The sequence below is a fragment of the Symphodus melops genome (assembly GCF_947650265.1).
Source record: "Symphodus melops genome assembly, chromosome: 6".
In the NCBI taxonomy this organism is placed as follows: domain Eukaryota; kingdom Metazoa; phylum Chordata; class Actinopteri; order Labriformes; family Labridae; genus Symphodus; species Symphodus melops.
Genome location: NC_136696.1, coordinates 18,305,467 through 18,325,309, shown reverse-complemented (window position 1 = coordinate 18,325,309; position 19,843 = coordinate 18,305,467). Strand labels below are relative to the sequence as shown.

The following is a 19,843-nucleotide window of genomic DNA, read 5'->3' as shown; positions in this document are numbered from 1 at the left end:
TGTTACAATACAAGCCAAAAGGATGTATTTAAGATGGAATTCTGCTTTCTCCAGACTCCACTCTGTTGCTAACAATACTGTAGTACACTCTTTTATTACTCTACCTTTTATTTAAATATAATTTACTTTGAAGATTTTGTTAAACAAATCCAGGAAAGAAATGATGCAAAAGTGGTTTGTTTGCCAGAGAGGCGGCAGAAGGCCCGTGCTGCCCTGTTAAATTGCATCAGCGCTCTAGTTTGTCAAGATACTCAAGAGTCCTTTGCATTGGGACGTGTCCTCAATCCTCAATGTACTCCCACAGGTCCTTCTCATAGCCTTCATGCACGTGCTGTAGCAGCACTCTTCGCCTGCTCTCACAGTATCTGCAGACATGGAAAACATTAGTCAGAATCCAAGAACCCACTGTTAGCTTAATAACTACAAAGAGGACTGTGCTACAGATCTCCTTTAACTCACACAGTACAGCGATAATAATAACTTACAGCACCCTAGTGCAGCCCCTGTTCCTCCATGACAAGTATATGACACAGCACTTCACTCCCACAACCCCAAACAATGGCAGGTGGTGACACTTCCCACTCTCACCTGTACTTGTCTTGTACTTTCTGCTTGATGTCCTGCAAAGAATCCTGGGAGATGTCCCGCTCTAAGTAGCCAGAGAGCACCTCAGTGGCATTTTCCAGGTCTGCCTGGTTGTTCTGAAAACCCCAAAAATGTGTAAACATCATTGTTCTTTGTCACAGAACCGATTAACGGACACAGTGTCAGATGTCTTGTCCATCATAATGTCCTCTTCAAACTTGGGGAGTCCTGCCAAAAGGCCAGCAGGCAGGCAGCGTTTGCCCCTTTCAACACTAACAAACTACAAAAGCATCGCAATAACAAATCAAGTATTAAATGACTGGTGCATTATAACAGATGATATTTATACAATACATGTAACTAATATTAAAACAGCTCCAGTAGTTTCAGCCATGGATCATTAGCTTGAACAGATAACATCTGAACTAATAGTTTTCCCCTTGTTACGTACCTCAAAAATAATGGACTGGTTGTTCTTCTTGAGGTAGAAGGCAAAGACGTAAGTGAACATGAGTGTGGAGCGACACTGGCACAGCACATCCACAGCCTTCTTCAGAAACTGCACCTCGATCCAGGACATGTTGTGCTGCTGCATCTCCTCCATCTTCTGCTTGACCTGAGCGTAGAGCTTGTGCTCAAAGCGCAGACTCTGCATGTGGTTCATGTAGCGGTTGCAGTAGAACAGGTACCTCTGCAAAGCTGCCCTGGAGCGCTGCACACAACGCATGGAACTGGCTTTACTCAAACATGATCAACCTGACTTTTACAAACAGAGTAAATGTTTACACGCACTGACCATGCAACCAAGCAAAGCAACTTCATTGTTTGCCATAGTGAAGCAGATACTGGATTCATTACGAAGTTCAGGCGGTCAGGAGTTACCGATAGGGGTTGATGAAAACAGTACTTATGGTACTGTAGCATATCTTCAAAAGAAAAACAACATGCAGGTGTTTGGATGCATCAATTAAGGAATCAGTTTTTACCTCTTGAGCGTCTCTGGCTGCCTTGGCATCATCTTCATTGTAGCGATTGCAGTTGTACCTGAAACATCATCGCAGGGTGAGAACCATCAACGATAGTTCCCTCACACAATCAGGGTCTGAAATGTACTTCTTTTTTTTTTTTACTCACCCACCAAGGTAGTGGGTTGATAAAATGAAAAACATAAACAGACTGTTCATTATTGGATGTGAGTGTATCTCTTGGCTGCTCCTGCGGTGTGTCTGAAGTGGAAAGTTGAGCGCTCTGGTGTGTGTGTGTGTTTGTGCAGCAATGTATGTTGGTGTTTCATAAGGCGCATTCACACATAATCAGTGCGCGCCGTGGTCCGTCAGCGCTGCGCACTACGCCGTAGTTAGCCGCCACTCTAGTCAATCATTGTCTTCACACAGTGGACGCTGCGGTCCTTCTCTGAAGCGTGCCACGATACGCTGCAGGTCTATTTTTGACCGAGTACGCTGCAGACACGCGTCGCGCTACTCAGAATATCACAACCCGGACAGGAAGCCAGACATGGAAACTGTAAGAAGCACCGAATACATAGAGTATTCGGTGACTTTCAAAATCAAACACAATATACAGACCTGCATTGTATTTTTCTCACTTTATCAATGTAACGTCAAAATAGGCACAAAAAAAACCCCAACCACAAATCATCCTCAGAAAGAGAGTTATATTGTCTGCACGTTTTTCTCTGTATTCCCGCATGAGCTTGTAGTTCTCCCGTGATGCGTGTACATCTGATCAAGGGTGTGCTTCACTGAACGTTCCAGAAACGGATCCAGTGTGAATAAGCGCACGCCGTCTGACGGAACAAAGGCGTGGAGCAGACGGACTGCGGCGCAAACATAGTGCGAATGCACCGCAAGGCTCCAATAATGCAGACAGCAGAGGAGCAGTGAAAAGTAGCTGCAGTTACATCAAATGCATTAAATACTTTTTTATACACGACTGTTGGGTGTAAATATTTACATCCCTCTGAAATTTGCTCCCCTAACCCCAAAATCTACCCACATATAGCATTTGGCGAGTGTCTATTTTTGACCCTGCACACTAATGTGGTGTATAAAAATGCCCATCAATTTAACATTTTTTTCACTGCAGGTTTTAGACGTGTATTAAGTTGAATACCAAGGTTATGAAATCATCAAGAAGCCTAAAGAATGTTCATAAACTGATCTGGGGGGAAAAAAAAAAAAAAAAAAAAAAAAAGAGACTTTTTTGAAGTTCTCACCAAGCTGATCCGTGGGGTTCCCATGGACCCAGGCAGACCCAGCAGAACTCCGCTTTGCAGTTCTGGTTCCGGCAAACCATGTGATTGCAGCCTCCATCTTTTTCAATGGTCACATGGCATTTAGGACACTCCTGTAAGCAGAAGAGAGGGAGGCCACTTTAAAGTCTCTGCTCGAGTCAGTCACTCACATAAGGCAAATGTTCTGAGGAACTGGAGCTAAAAACAAGCATTAAAACTATTAAATGTATTTAGGGTGATCACATTAATTCCAGACCAACAGAAACTAAGAGATAAGATACTACTGTTGACGCTTACCTTTGTATTTGCTGCAATCCAGTTGGAAGTTTCACTGTCATCATCACATTTCTTAATCCATTTCCTCAGCCACTACATAAAAGTGAACAAAAGTTAGAAATAATGTTTACAAAGAGCACTTACTTTGACAGAATCTGACTCCACATGCAGTGGAATAGGTTACGTCAAATGCTCAAGTTTAGCTTACCTTACACTTGACAGGATCATGCCAGTTCTCTCCACAGTTGAAGCTGCACCAAGAGGAGGAATCACACAAAGTCATTAAGAATGAACAGTCGACATTTCAATACCGTTGCTTACACTCGTTCACAAACTAAATGTCTTACCAGAACTGACGTCCACACTTGCACCTCACTGGCTTGGCATCTGGATACTGGACTTTGACAACATGATGGCAGTCTGGTGCCGGGCACCACTTTAACAGTCGATTGCACTTTAAGGGGCGATGAGAGTAAAGATGAAGAATCAAATCACAGTTTGCCTCAGAATGGAATATTCAAAGAGGTGCATACATGATAAACCAACAGCATCAATTCAGATGTTTTGTTTTGTAACATGTTAAGAGGGAAAAAGATGTCAGAGCTTACCTCTACAAAACTATTCGTTATTAAATGCTGGTACTTCAACTTTACTTTTGAATCTGTTATGAGGCGCCTGTAGGAGAGGAGTCAAATCTTTTCTTAGTTTGAATCAAACAACATCTTGTAGTTCAATTAGAAATGGGTACAAACGTGGACTCCTCATATTGATTTGACAATCCTCAATACTGTTTTTCACCAGCAGAGTGTGCCGTCTGCTCTTGGTCAACCTTAAGGATTCAGGTTGATTAATAAAAAAAAAAAAAAAAAGACTCAAACCAAAAACCTGAATGAAAACTTATATTAACCAGTAGATGACAAAAGGTTTGAGCTATAGTTAAGTTTATTTGTTTTAGAATGATTTTTAAATCCATTTATATTACACAAAACTTTTTTAAAAGGGTCTTTTGTATGATAGTATCAGTTTTTATAAATATGCCTCTTTTTTTAGTTCACATTTTGACGTCACTATACAACCTCAAAACTGAAACATATGACTTATTAATAAGCTACATAAGGATAAGGGATGTTAGGTTGTATTACATCACCAGTTGAGTGTATGGAAACGTCCCAATTGATAAGTCTTTATTGAATAAAATCACTGACTTTGGATAAGAACTTCCTTCCTTCAAATTGAGTGTACAGTTTGGCTTCCTATTAATAATGCAGGATCCGTGCCAATCGTTTCACACGGTCTGAAGTAGCTCCCTAAAGGTAAACTGTAAGTTGACCTAACAGTGGTGACATTCGTCAGGGCAGGCAACAAACTGAGCGATAAGTAAGGCGAGTCCTTCTACCTTATTGACATGAGAAGCATGTATGTAATATACTGAAACAGGACTGTTGAACATAATGAGATCTCTCGCTAGCTGGTCAGATCAGAATGTAGGTTAAGACAATTAGTGTCAGCTTAACAGCTAGTAAAGGAGATTAGAGTCCATTCTCTCAATATATATATAAATAAATAATATTGTGTATTTTAGATAGAAATGTTACCATTTATAGCTTCACTACATTAAGACCTTCGTCACAACTGCAACATTAAACCAACCTTTACAGCGGTAACAGTAAAAAAAACACAGGATGATTTTTTTCTAGTCCTTTTCACTATCAGTCTGGGTTATTCAAATGATCTTTTTGGATCACAGTTGATCAGTATGTAAGTTACATCAAAGTGAACATAAACAAATACTCACATGACTGTGTTGTCATCGACCAGAATGTCACAACTATGAGCAGGACAAGAAATGGTCTTTGAAGAAGAAAACAAAAAAAACAGAGCACGAGTCAGTCACATAGTTATTGAAGGATTAACAGTGATGATCAGTGCCTTGTGCACATTAAACAATAATGTTGAGTACCTGTCCCATTCCTTCCTCAATGATTTTGGTGGTCAGGTAATCTCCCCAGCACTGCATGCAGAACTTGTGTCCACACTCCAGGCCTGTAAAATACTGGGAGAGAGGAGAGCACCTTGTGAGTGAGGCACGCTCCATCCCTGTGATCTATGAAGCTCTGAGGACTCTTCTGCTTTTAACTGATCAAAATAACCAACTATTGTGCTACAACCCCAGACTCAGTTTGTTCTTCATGAAAATGCAGGTTGTCAACTTTCTTTCTGATTTGGAAAGTAACAACAAATAGCAGAGCTGACACACTTAGCCACTTAACTATGTAAGCTAGCGATGCAGCGTTTCCAGCACAGGAGCAGGACAAAGTGAGATCATCCAAACAATCTAAGTGTGGCTGCATGTATTCTCCGTCCTCACCGCGGATTTAGAACGACTCTGACCAAAACTGATCTTTTCAGAGTCACTTAGTCACTCTAAGTCCATATAAAGAAACGTATTTCTGTTTTGATTGAGAGAATTTAAATCATCATCAATCAGATGTTGATGGAAACGTTGTTGCTTTCTGCCACTGAAAGATGCTGGTTAGATTTTGAAAATAGCTATCTAACCTGTTTATCTTTCATGGGGTTGATATTTAGAGTGCAGAGGGACATTACTCTTAAAACAAAGTCCAAATGTTTGAGGAGCACTGAAAGTTTTTGTTCTCGGGCGACTTTATCTTCATTGGAGGGAAGAAAACATGGTGACCTGATCTACAAAATCCATTCTGTTCACAAAGTTCAACACTGTACGTCTCCATGCACATCCCCATCTATGAACAGCTTGTTTCAAAATGTGAAAGACCTTTTGACTTCGAACTTGAGCTAGTTTCACATAATACATACATGAACATAGGTACAATGTTTCAAGAGGACTGGCCCTGAAATCCTCCTGATCTGGTCGCTCACATGCATCTCAGAGAGAGAAACATTCCCACATACTGTGTGTTTTTACAAAAGCTCTCATTTTTCTCTTATTTTTGGGGGGACTTGGTCATTTCCATTGGATGTGGAGATGGTTCAGCAATCACACCTCAAAACTCTTTAATTTCTAAAGAATCCAGAAAGAGTTTTTCCACTGTGCACTTTATTACCTGGCATGCCCTGACATTCTCTGATCCACACTCAAACGCATCATCAAGCCATCAGCAGTTAAAAGGAAATCTGTCTCAGCTAATATCCAACTTAAGTCCATGACTGGTGGGCAACTCAAACATCTAACAAACCAGTGGACTGATGAAGGATGTATTTTAAAAGAAAGCAACAATAGTGACATTATCAACAGCTAATGTCATCACCTTGTGACAGTGAGTGAACCTCACCTCTTTAGGACTTGCAAGTTAGCTTTTTAGCTGAAGCAGTTAAATTGGCCCTGAAATAATCATACATGTCCCCCAGCATTACAGATGTTCAAATGTCCTTAATGTCCACGGACATATTAAATCAAAATGTAGTTTTAGCTTCTATAAATGTTCAACAATGTCTACTGAAATGGCACACGTCTTCAGCAGCATACGCTAGTGTCATAATGGGACTCACGGAGTTGGGGAAGTTCAGATAGCAGATCTGACATGGCATGTCCTGTGCCGATGATCTAGTGTTGATTGGAGGACGGATGCGAGGCTTCTTACTGGGGTTAATGACATGACACTCGGAGAAAAGCTTGTCAAGATTGCCATCAAAATACCTGCATATAACGTGACAAAGACAAAAGGAAACAGTGTTACAAAGGCTTTGAGACATTCGTCTTCCCAGGAGCATCTCAGCCAACAGAGCGTGTTAGAAGCAGTAAAGGGCCTCAGAGGTTCTTACCTTTCCATAAGTTTTTCCTTATCCCAGTTGAAGTGACTGAGAAGGATACGCGTTATTGTTGCAGGATTCTAGAAGAAAAAAGAAAGGTTTTTTGTTTTTTAAAGTTGAACATCTTCTATGAAAAATGTCTTAACATTTCTACAATTTAATCCTATTAAAGACTAACAACAGGTTTTCTTAGATACTCTAAAAGCCAAGTGCTTGACCAGAAGTGCAGTTTTAAAATGGCTAACACAAAATCAAGTAGTGCCTTAAAATAGTTGGAGACTAAAAGGTCCTCATGAGGAATATAACGATTTACTCGACTCACGATATGATTCTCGTGATTGGAGCTTCTCTTTGTGCTGTCGATTAAATGCTGCGTCATGTTGGTTGTGCTGTTTGTGAAGTTCTGTCTGGTTGTAATATTGGCACTCAGTTGTTGTCTTTCATTTTCTGTCTTGGGAAGCCAAATGTCTTCCACGGCCATGAGAAGGCCTGCTTATTAGAACCAACCTCCTCAGCTCTGCAGCTGCTGACGCTCACAATACTACGGCAATTTATTTTTCAGAGTACCGATTTGAACTTTGAATCCATTTTTAACTGACTCACGATTAATCTTTATATCCCTACTTTTAACCTTCCCCACATCCATAGCAAACGGGCATAGACAAAAACAATCCAAAACACCTTTCTTTAAAAGGAAAATCTAATAAAATATCACCACAATTTACTGCCACATAAAGTTGCCAGATGCACATGATGCATGGAGAAACCATGTGGTACAGACTTGTCACTAAATGATGCCTGTTTGCAGGTCAAAACACATCAAACTCTTTTGTTCAGAGGTCAGAATGAGCCTTGTTGAGGAACGTCTGACTGAAATTCTGTATGAAGGGGAAGGACAAAAAAAAAGAAAAAGAAAACCATCCACTGAAAAAGTACGAGGAATAATTAATATAATAAAATGTTTCCATATCATTACTTAGTCTGAGCATGAATGAACACATAACCTGATATTAAATGTAAATATTTCCTGCAGCTACAGTTTCTCAAATAGACTAGCCCCGTTTCCACACAGCAGTCCGGTACGGATCGGTACAGTTTGATATGGTTTGGTTCGATTAAGCCAGATCCCGTTTGCGTTTCCACAGCCACTTCTGCCCTATTTGGTCGGCCGCGAGTAAGCCGGATGACGATAGCCGCTATGTAAATAGCATCATATGATAGCAGCTAACCACTAACAGCTTACCGCTAACTAATAAATTTAACAAAGGAGAAAAACGCTACACAAACAAAACCAACGATGGAAGACATCCAGCAGTTCATCCACTTCATTGGCATGTGAATCTTTATTACAAAAACTCAATCAAGCTTTGTTTCAGAGAAGGCTGTGTGCTGCGAGGAGAAATACAGATGTAAACAATCAGCTGTGTATGGTTTAAAGACGGCAGAGTTTTGTTTGCCGACGTAACACGGGAAGTGACGATTCTTTCAACCAATCAGCGGACTGTAGTGTTTAGCTCCATTTTTTCGGGTCGGCTGGACATTCTTGGCACCCCAACGGAAGGGTCCCAAAAAGTAGGTCGGTACGGATAGTCTATGGAAACGGCGCAAAAATGTTCGCCGTACCGAGCCGGACCACTCGGTGGAAACGGGGCTTAAGACTCACTTAGATGTGTCTAAGTTGTAAAGGTTATTTGAAGCAGTAAGACATCAGACTCTGCAGCAGCACTCATTTTGCTTTACTTTCTATAAAACCAGATACGTTTTGGGTTGTGTTCGATCACACTTTGCTTTTAGAAATGATAATGTATGGATGAACACTCAAACAGAAATATTATAAATCTACTCCCCCTCTTGAGTTTGTAAACAGTTGACACTGTTGTTGACAAACTAAACAAATGTGTCTGTTGGTATTGGCTTATTTGTCCAACAAATCAATGTATAGCTTTTGTTGATCAAATATTTGTGTCTCATTACTGATGTCGCTATATTGAGGGACACAGCGTTACATATTGAGGGACACAGTGTTACATATTGAGGGACACTGCGTTACATATTGAGGGACACTAGCAGTAGTCTATCTGAATACTTGGCTGTTATGATGAGCATTTGTTTCTCAGACCAGCAGTAAAAACAAATTCTATTCACTGCGCGCTAAAGTTGGTCCATCAGTGAAATACATCATTCATAGTACAGTGCTACTGTTTCAGCGTTTAAACAAAGCATTCAGAGATCGTGGTGTCTTTAACAGTCTAAAGGATAAGAAAATGGTATCAATGTAAATGTACACACACACACGCACACGCACACACACACACAGCCTATTTCACTTTATCTTGATGCAATTAGGGAAGAGAATATCGGGCCAATTCATGACTAAGTGCAATATTGATAATGAGACGAGTATCACTTTATACCCTTCATGACACTGTCATGTTAAGATATACTATTAGTGCAATGAAAGGGGGAATCCTTTTTGACAAAAATAACCCTCTCGAGCAAATGTCAGTCTTTCTAATCAGATTCAAACACCGAAGAGCCACAAATCAAAATGTTCCCTGGATTAAAATCTAATCTAATACATGACTGACATCATTGTAATATGGATAAATAGAAGCTGACAATGAAGTTACACATTTATCTGCGAACATTTCTAACACCATTGCTTCTTTACAACGGCACTACGATAAACCCACTTTTATGAACATTAAAGTGCTTTTTTGTTTCATTCCTTTTCTTAAGGCTGTCGTTTGTAGTCTGTTGAAGAGAATTTGCTGGATTTCTACTATTTGTATTCACAAACTGATACAGATGAGGGAAAATATTGTGAATACTAATACCATTCACAAACAATGTTCAATATACTTTGTCTGTTTTTCTCGTTAAAGTTTTCAATAAAATCCTTCTCACTATACAAAGTCTTTAAATGTGAAATAATAAATATGTCCCTTGCTATTTTACCCCCAAAGAAAGTATTATGAACCAGTCAATAGATTTGTGAAAGCACAGCTACTAAATATTTACAAAGACCACAAATCAGTAAATGTAATTTACATTCTCCACATTTAAATGTCATATTTACACAAAGCACAGATATGTTGATTTACTTTTGAAAAAAAGAAGTTAAAAGTTAAAATAGGATTACTAAATCCTATTTTTAGACGAATCACCATGTCAGCTGTCTATGCTGAGATCACTTGCCATGAGGTTTTTAATTATAAAGGACGATTATATTGAACACATGACCAATGTATAAAGTCTCTCATGTGTAAAAATCCAACGCCATTTACTGAAAACGTAAATGGTTAAAGGCCTATCAGGACCACTTTCCATTTTATTCTGTAACCAAGTTAAGTCAAAAGGAAATGGAGGCCCATGTTAACGATAGAAACGAAGGGCTCCACAGAGTTTCCCTGGCATCTGATTTATCATACAGCTGAATCTAGACAACGAGGTTCATCCGTGAGATAGATGTGGACAGTTTTTGAAGTGCTGATAAATATGTTGTGACCGTCTTCATAAGTTATCCAACGTAAAACTTGCTTAGCAACGCGATGACCAAGCCTTTCGCCCAGCATTAAATAATGACAATGCTAATGTTATTAGATAACATTAGTAAGGTTTGGCCACCTTTAGTCTGATAATACTGTCCTTCTATCGGACAGTGAGTCCCTTTTTTATCTCATTTTAGAAATTAGGGACGTTTTGCTTTTCCGTTGAGGGGCTAGGGTAACGGTTCTCGTTGGCTATTTAGCAAGCTAGCTAACACTAGCCTAGCAAACGTTTCTGCCAACTTCTCAACAGGGATAAGGCTACTTCCTGGAACAGAACACGAATATAAGGGCTTTTTTGAATTTAAGTACTCAACATTATTACATGAATTTGTTTTAAATGTACATTGCATATAAAGGTAGACTACATTGAATAAAACAATGTCCAACGTTAATCTTAGCACTGTTGTGAAACTGCCAACTTCCAGCAAGTAAACTACTCCTAAAAGGCTAACGTCCACGGCCTGATAACGCTTAACCCAAGCCCGGACCCCGGTCTTTCCTGACGTTGGCATACCAAAATACCTACCTGGATGACCTCGTTGACCTCCCTGATACACTCCACCATATGCTGGAGGATCTGTTCGGCTGTCAAAACCTCGAAGCGGTAGTCCTCCTCCTCTTCCTCGCCGGGACCATGGCCCCCTCCACCGGTTTCGCCGCACTCATCTCGCTCCCCACCGGCCACCACGGGATCGACCAACTCCACCTCCCCGAGCTCCAGGGTGTCGTCCTCGGGCTCCTCTTCGGCGCTGTCCTCGCTACATTCCTCTTCTTCGTCGTCGTATTCATAGTTATAACCCTCGTCTGAGTCCATTCCTAGGGTGGTTATCTACTTGTGACAACCACACCTAAAGGTCTACAGTGTGTGAAATGTTGGTTGCGGAGCAGTACGAAAACCAAAATTATCCGTGCCTGTTTTTCAGCTGCAGTGAAAATAACAACAAAACGTCGCCGCTGCTAAGCCAACAAAGAGACACAGCGTCACCGACTGACGACGGCCCTACGTCAGATGGGCTGTACAATAAACTGCAACGTACGTTGAAATATATTCGAAACTATTTATTTATCTCACGTTCAAAATGTTTCAAAGCCAAACAGAAAAAAAACAAAAAAAAAAACCTATGTTTTATTTCCATAAGCAACGTGATAAAACACTTCACTCTTCCTAACATGTTGGCATGGTGACGGTTTGAAGAAAAAAAAATCCCTAACCGGTAACGAGTAATTTGTGCGATTTGGACAGATACTTTAATGTTTTACTGGTGTTTTAACTCTACCAAACACTTCCTTACAAGATACATACACACGTAGCTTATCTTATTATGACAAGTTCATTTGCACCAACAATTTTAGTTTACAACTGCATTCGAGTTCCTGTCTGGTAATTTACCGAATGTGTTATAAAAATTAAGCTAATTATTTAGGCCCGTCTAAAAAACTACTCTATTGCCAAAATAATAGGCTATTATCTAACTCCATATTCTTATAAACAGACCACCCATATAATATGTGCAGAACTTGCATCGCATTTCAATAGGCCAGATAGGCTCATAAAGACGAAATATATTGTATATTGTAAATATAGGCCTATTAAAATTTGAATTGCCCCCGCCCCCCGGAGGCAAATAAAGTTTTTGAATTGGAGAGAAAAAAAAAGAAAAAAAAAAGGCGCACCTTTTGGCCCCGGTCACGTGACTGCATCACCCTGAGCACCTGACTTGTTGGATAGTTTGTCACAACAGATAGTGCCATCGCGTAACATTGAAGTCATGCATAGGGGACTAAAATCTCGTCCGATTTATTTAATTATTTTATTATCTGTTCTCCAGGTGGGCTTAAACACAGTAGGGGCAGTATGGCCATTACCCCAGACTTTCATCTCCTCATCGGAGCAATACCGACTTAACCCTGAGACTTTCTACTTTGGATACGGAAGACAATCAGCAGCACAGTCAGGATGTACTGTTCTGGATTCCGCATTCAAGAGATATTTTTCTCTGATTTTTCTAGACTTTACTTCCGGTAGGTTTTTAAGGCAAAATGTTTAAGTAAGATTTTACACTTTGCATTAGAAACAATATTTAAAAGACCAGAATTTTCGTGTGTATTTTGCGGTGTAATGTGGCCTCTTCATGGTGTCTTTAACAGTCTAAAGACACCATGTCTAATTATTAGCTAATGTGTCAGCGTTTTAATTTTGGATTCACAAATCCAGAGCTGAATGGACACAGATACAGAGCAGTGCTCGCCGGTTCAGTTTTGAATGTGTTGTTTGTCATGATGGCTTTTAAAGCAGATCAATGGGTTTTGTAGATACAGCAGTTCATCACTCAGGCAGTGCAGTAGACCTAATACCTGTTTTGAACCCCTACAAACAAAGTCAGTGGGTCAGAGTAGCTTTATGGTTGTTTTTTTTTTAATACCAGAAGTATTAGAATAATATTAAATGGATTTTAAGGTCATAGGCTACTGATTAAAGGGAACAGGAAAAGCATTTGCTTCTGCAAAACTTTAACCAAACAACCAGTGACTATTATAATTTCACTTTTTGACAAACAGGTTATGGAGTTCTTCGATTCAGTGTGGATAAACCATTTAGCGTGGAAATCAGTGTTGACCATGATGATTGTGAAGGTTATCCAAGTGAGGACTCTTCTGAGCGATGTAAGTATCCTATCTGAGGAGTACCACCGGTGTGGCGTTGGCTACAACTGTCCCAATTGGTTGGGTTTAAAGCATTACCTGACTTGCTCTTATTTGTGTTCCAGACAATCTGACTGTCTCTGCAGGACATGCATCTCTGAATGCAGAAACCGTGTGGGGTGCTTTAAGAGGTGAACCTTTTTTGGACAAAGAAGGACTTGTGTAAACAAAATCACACGAAATAGACTAGCATGTTTTAAAACAGGGAGTAACAAGTCTCCACCAACGCCTGTATGAGCAAGTTGCACAAGATTTGTCATGAAACCTACATTTAAAATCTGCCGTAAAAGTCTTGCTTATATCAGTGCTGAGTGTAACTCTTTATCATCTAATCAAGCACAGGTCTGGAATCATTCAGTCAGTTGGTGTATCAGGATGATTTTGGCTCAGTAAGTCCGATTTTTTTATTTTATTTTTTTTATTTATTTATTTTGTTAAATCACAAAGCATCTCAAGTCATTACTTTTTGAGATCACAATCTCATTTTATTATAGAACCTGCTGTATATGGTGGATGGATTAATTGCATAATTTTTTCTGCCTTTTTTTCAGTATTTTGTGAACAAAACAGAGATTGAAGACTTTCCCCGCTTTCAGTTCAGGGCTATTTTGTTGGACACTTCACGGCACTATTTACCAGTGCACACCATTTTAAAAACTCTGGTAATAATCTGATGACACAATCTAATTCTCAGCCTTCAGTTTCATCAGTCACACTTGTCATGATTGTTTGTATTATTTTTTTTCTTGCTAGGATGCGATGGCCTACAATAAGTTCAATGTGTTTCATTGGCACATAGTTGATGACCCCTCCTTCCCTTACCAGAGCCGCACCTTTCCAGACCTTTCTGCTAAGGTAAGTCATGTGGTTTAAGACAGTCGTTTAAAAACAAGGAAGTATAAATCATCTAAAGTCATGTGCAGATGATTCTGCACATTTGCTTTAATTATCCTTTTAAAAAATGTGTCTTTGTTTTAGGAGATGAAAACTCAAGTATTTCATTCTTTCGAGACTTTTATAAGAGACCTACTATGTTTCAGTAATGTAAGTGCTGAAAGGATCCATTAACCTTGAACAAAGACTTCTGGCTCTGATTCAGGGGGCTTTCCATCCGATGACTCACATCTACACACAGTCAGATGTGAGGAGGGTGATCTCACATGGCCGGCTGCGGGGAATAAGGATTCTTCCTGAGTTTGATTCACCAGGCCACACGAAATCTTGGGGAAAAGGTATAATTCATAAACAAGATGAGACACATTTACCCAAACACAAGCGTTTTATCCACAGTATCTAAGTTCCTTTCCCTTCAGCATAAAACATAATTGTATTTATGAGTCAGTTGGTGCAACAGGAATTTTGTCAACCAGTCTTGAATGCAGAGACTAAAAAAAGGCAGCAAACCACGGAATCTTTGTCTTATTTAGAGGATTATGAAGGTTATACCCTTGGCAACAAACTCATCAGTCAATTGACCATAATGTAATGGTATTTACACAGCATTCATTTTCCTCTGACGTCATGTTGAGAGCTGGAAGCTCAGATACAGACATTCTGCTTTGCTGCAGGATGTAAGTCATATGAATGTTGTGTGTAGGACAAATCATTAACATTTTATGTCATCTAGACTGATGAGCAACTGAAAATACCATTCACAGATATAGCTAGGGCAAATCAGACCACATGTGAAGTTAATACAAAATATTTGATACCCCTTAGTAACGTCCAACTTCAATTAACAGTTACATTCAATCACTTATGGAACTATCTAAACTTACCGTTAGCAGGGCAGTTGCTGAAATGCAATATTACTTAGAAAGTTTCAAAAACAAAAGATGTGATTCCTTGCTAACGTAGTGCTAGCTGGAATGTAGTTGAATGCTTGCACAATATTTATGTAGAGATATTTACTAACACTTGTCCTTTCTAGTTGTAGATTAATCTTGAAATAATGCGTATTGTATGTAGGATTGAGCCTGAAGCCACAGGAAAAAATGTAGCAAAGCAAGAAATGTATCAAAGCTAAATGCTGAACTAAAACTGATTGAATAATGTTTTTTTCCCCTCAGGACAGTCTGACCTGCTGACTCCGTGCTACAAAGGGGATATCCCTTCTGGAACGTTTGGTCCCATAAATCCAGCATTACCATCCACCTACACGTTTATGGCCACACTATTTAAGGAAGTGTCATCAGTATTTCCTGATTCCTATATTCACTTAGGAGGGGATGAGGTTGACTTTTCCTGTTGGTGAGTTGAAATATGACAGAGCATTCAAGTGCCTGTTAGCTGCAGTGATTAAGACCGGGATTTCCAGGATTTGATCTCTATTATTTATTGATTTGTTTGTTTGCTTTTACATTTCTTCTAAATTGTTCATCAACACAGTATAAGAACAGTCGATTGTTAATATTATGTTTTGGACTTTTTAGCCTTTACTTGATATGATGGGCATAGAAAGATAGACAGTAGAGAGATAGAATGGGCTGAATTGGACCTGTGGCCAGTATGATATGAACCTTAGCCACTGTACATTATATGTACAGAGCTAAACTGAGACCCCCCCCTTTGTAAACATTTAATTTAAAATAAAACAAATATCTTTTTTGAGTTAAAGGGAAACATAGAAAGGTCATTCTTTATGATGAAGGTATGCGAGTGCTGAAGGTCAACATATTTTTTTAAGCACAACAAATAAAGCAACTTTTGTATAGTTGTAACTAAGTAGCTTCAAGAATCTGCCAAAAAAAACCCTATGAATGTATGTTGTTAGCATAATAACATAAATGTACTGCTTGATTTTATAGGCGATCCAACCCTGATATTCGTGCATTCATGAAGGCGATGGGCTTTGAAGCAGACTTCACCAAACTTGAAGCATTCTACATGGAGAGGTACGTAATAATAGGGAACGTTCAGTGCTGAAAATACTCTAAATAATTCAATATGTTACAATAATTCATTTCTTCAATATTTTCAGCATTATGAATATCACCTCAGCTCTCAACAAGACTTCTGTAGTGTGGCAGGATGTGTTTGACTACCATGAGCGAGTAAGTACATCCAACAATATCAGCTTTATGATAAATGAATATAAAAAACAATATTTTTGTGTTGATGATTATACCGACTCACTACTCTTAAATGTCACAAAAGCCTAGTAACTGACATTTCATTATTAAATGATGATCATCTACAGTACATACTCTAGAAAGGTTAGGTAGGTTATTTGATCTAAACAATCATTTCTATACAAATTTGATAGTATTTAAACTTTATTTCGTTGGAGGCTTCAAAAAAGCATTTCAAAATGTCTGCCTCTTCCTGTACTAAATAGTCTTTTTGGTATTTGTAAAAATGTATGTATATTTTTTTTTCTTTTTTCAACTGTGCAAATAAGTCAATCAGAAATATTGTCTAACAAAGACAAACTAATGTATCACATAACATGTTCAGCAAGTCTGATAGTGTTTAGCTTTGTGTTGCAGCGCAGCTCTCTGTCAGTGGTGGAGGTATGGAAAGAGGGCTGTTACCTGTGTGAAGTGCGCAGAGTTGCTAAAGCAGGGCTCAAAGTGATTTTGGCCTCTCCGTGGTATCTGGACCAGCCAGGCCCCACACATAACTGGGCCCGCTACTACACTGTGTGGCCCCTCGCCTTCAAGGGTTAGAAAATAACGTGTGCAGTGATTGATTGAAGTTGTGTAAACTGCTGTGGGTTTTCGTGTTGATTGTTGAGCAGCTTAGTTTTCTGTAAAATTAATATTTAGAATATTTGTGTCCATGCCTATATTTGTGATTTCCCCACGCCCAATTATTAAAGAGACATTGTATAAGGATGTTTGCTGTCCAAAAATAATACCATTGTCCTTTCACTCTAATAATAAAGGCATACATACACCCCCCCCCCCCCCCCCCAAAAAAAAAAAAACTGCTCTTGCTATCAAAGATTTATGAAGGACTTTTTATGAATCCATTTTCTGAAACATAAAACCATATATGAATAAATTCATCTTTACGATGAATAAAGAGAGCAGCTTGGTCCGAAGCAGTGCATCACCGAAGGGCAAGACAGCATGTTGTTTGTCACTCTGCGCAGATTCCTAAGGACACAGTGCTGCATATCTGGAAGGGTACACCAGCTCAAATTAAGGACGAGCTCAGCAGGATGACCAAAGCTGGTATGAGGGTCCTGCTGGCAGCCCCATGGTACATCAACCACATTTCCTATGGCCAGGATTGGCGCAACTACTATACTGTGCAGCCACTGAACTTTCCTGGTGTGTGCATGGCCAAGTAAATTCACGTCATATTATAATTAACGTTTGTTCTGGTGATGAAGGCTGTCAAGCAACATGGTCAGTTTTACAGTAAACACCCCTTTAAACATTTACTACTTGAATTTTGACTTGAAGTTGTTTGCTGAATTTTGTTGTAAAGAATTTCTTAAGCGATAAACTTAAAGCCAGCCTGTCTGAAGCCTGTACAGTTTTCAAATCAAAGGTTTTTACTGTCTCATCACAGGTACTGAGGAACAGAAGAAGCTGGTGATAGGGGGTGAGGTCTGCATGTGGGGAGAATATGTTGATGCGACCAATCTCATGCCACGTCTTTGGTACGAAATTAATTATATTCCTGAAATCATCAAACTATTTTAACTGATGTAGTGTGTTCAGCAACAATAACAAGATATCACATTTAACCCTGGTTGCAATGAAAACTCAAAGGCCTAGAGCGAGTGCAGCAGCAGAGAGACTATGGAGTGACGAGGAGAAGACCTCCGATGTTGACAAGGCTTTTCCACGATTGCAGGAGTTTCGCTGCAAGCTCTTGAGGTACTTTTTCTACCAGGGCTTTTTATATAATTATTGCTGACATACCTGATGGTTTCATTTCTAATACCTACTTGTGGTTTTGCTCTCCTTTTTTCTTAAGGCGCGGCATCCAGGCAGAGCCTCTGTATGTTGGACACTGCAAACACGAGTACCAAGGCATATGAAAAAAATGGATGGACTACTATTCCATTGCAAGATTTTTTTTTCTGGAAAGAGTTTGAACTTATGACGTTTACTGTTGGCTTTGAATCTGATTTTGAAAGATTCTTGAAATCTTGTGTGGTGCCTTTAATGTGATTTATGAAATCAGGGATACATATATTTTGTTTTCCAGTCTTAAGCTAAGTATGCACATATTGAAATGTTTTCTCAGGGACTAATGGAGAGGGACCTGGTTGCACACAGTCTGTGTACCGCAGCATAAACATGCAGTTGTCAGGAAAACACATGATCTCAGCAGGAAAAACTGGCAAACCAATTTTGATTTGTACAATTATCTTATTCATAAGAGAAGGTAGAGGTCCAATCCCAAAGAAGCGGGGGAATTTTACAGGGAATTCAGATTCTACTTCTTTCATTCTAATGATATTGTACGGTAATTAGAATCTTCATTTCCTGAACAGTTTGGGAAAAACCAACAGTCTAATTCTGATCATTTTTAGGGTCAGATAATAGCTGATTCACTCTTGTATATATTACATCTCATCAAAAATTCTATTTAGTTGTACTAATTGGAACATTTTTGGTTTGACAGATAATTTAAGCTTTTAAGAGTTGACTGAACTAAGCCACGCCTCACATGTAAAGAAATGGTCAAAAAGAAATGCAGTTCTGCCACTTGAAAATGTGAGATTTTCCCTCAAGTGTTGAAATGCCTTTTGTGACGTCTGCCATTTCTGCCTGCAGCTAGGCTTTTTAAACCTACCTATTACCTATTGTATATTTTCTCCATCTTCTTTTTTTAGAGCAAAAATGCTTATACTTTTAAATTTTGTATTTGCTCACTGACAATAAAGACATTTTAACAAAACCCTCCTTTTGAGGAAGTGAAAATAATTGTGATTAAATGTTAAATTACTTGATGCAAGAAGACAGCAAAATACCAGCTTAAAATATAAGATTTTTCCATCTACAGAGAAAGTCTGCCAGAGGTTTTTGTTTTGGATTCTAATTTCATCAAAGATTACATTGTTTTGCATTTATAGTTTTCTTAATTGCCGTGAAATAAAGGAAAACAGGAAATGTTGTCATTATGTGATAACACGTTGTCGGTCTAATCGACACAGAATCAATCAACAAATAGTCCAATTCTCAAAAAGCCAATTCAAGTAAACATCCTGAAGGAATGATCTGTATCCTATCTCACACGCTGATATATTTCAAACCAATTTGACCAATTTTGTCCACTTTAACACCAGTTTCAATAACAAATTCAGTTCTTTGTATGATAAGTGTAAGTATAAAATCTGTATTAACTATTTAAAATGCAAGGCATTTACTTAACAAGGCCCTGTTTTAGTCATGGACAGCAGAGCCCTCATGTTCAGGACATGTTTAAGGTAATATATGCTGCCGAAAGGGAAACCAGAAGAGGCCTAAACTAACAATACATCCCAGAAGCTCTTGTTACAGTACATTTGCTGTAACTTGTAAATCCGTATCAGTTCCACTTAAACAGAGAATCTCGTCAGCTGAGGTCTGATTCAGTTTAGTTTAGCTGCCGTGCGTCTGTCCACGCCAGTATTTAGTAGTAAATATAGGCATCTGTCCCCCTCAAGAGGCCAACCTGGGATTAGCAATGTGGAGTAGGCTGTGATGGTGCTGAACTCACAGATTTCAGTATTTCCCCCAAT

General features: G+C 39.1%; 2 protein-coding genes and 1 long non-coding RNA gene across 7 annotated transcripts; 1 reads left to right on the top strand and 2 right to left on the bottom strand.

Moving 5' to 3' along the window:
* Positions 1-90: 90 nt before the first annotated feature.
* arih1 (ariadne ubiquitin-conjugating enzyme E2 binding protein homolog 1) lies at positions 91-11,445 on the bottom strand. The gene is made up of 14 exons (XM_079346451.1): positions 10,982-11,445; positions 6,917-6,984; positions 6,644-6,791; positions 5,076-5,168; positions 4,911-4,966; positions 3,724-3,790; positions 3,463-3,569; positions 3,324-3,366; positions 3,137-3,208; positions 2,822-2,952; positions 1,572-1,629; positions 1,037-1,297; positions 589-701; positions 91-365 (listed from the first exon to the last, which is right to left on the bottom strand). Exons 1-14 carry the CDS (start codon positions 11,267-11,269, stop codon positions 281-283), a joined length of 1,590 nt encoding a protein of 529 aa, XP_079202577.1. The 5' UTR covers positions 11,270-11,445; the 3' UTR covers positions 91-280.
* Positions 6,090-6,481, bottom strand: LOC306825610. The gene is made up of 2 exons (XR_013779299.1): positions 6,379-6,481; positions 6,090-6,146 (listed from the first exon to the last, which is right to left on the bottom strand). It is a non-coding gene; the product is annotated as an uncharacterized lncRNA (long non-coding RNA).
* Positions 11,410-19,235, top strand: hexa (hexosaminidase A (alpha polypeptide)). 5 transcript variants are annotated; one of them, XM_079346447.1, is made up of 15 exons: positions 11,410-11,488; positions 12,285-12,477; positions 13,015-13,119; positions 13,224-13,289; positions 13,501-13,547; positions 13,710-13,820; positions 13,912-14,013; positions 14,258-14,390; positions 15,228-15,408; positions 15,966-16,052; positions 16,139-16,211; positions 17,255-17,435; positions 17,680-17,770; positions 17,883-17,990; positions 18,091-19,235. In XM_079346447.1, exons 1-15 carry the CDS (start codon positions 11,465-11,467, stop codon positions 18,152-18,154), a joined length of 1,566 nt encoding a protein of 521 aa, XP_079202573.1. In that variant the 5' UTR covers positions 11,410-11,464; the 3' UTR covers positions 18,155-19,235. The 5 variants fall into 5 exon arrangements, with proteins under 5 accessions (XP_079202573.1, XP_079202575.1, XP_079202574.1 ...); XM_079346446.1 differs by lacking the exon at positions 11,410-11,488 and having other exon boundaries at positions 12,115-12,477; XM_079346448.1 differs by lacking the exons at positions 11,410-11,488; positions 17,883-17,990; positions 18,091-19,235 and having other exon boundaries at positions 12,112-12,477; positions 17,255-17,451; positions 17,680-17,729.
* The last annotated feature ends 608 nt before the right edge of the window (positions 19,236-19,843 follow it).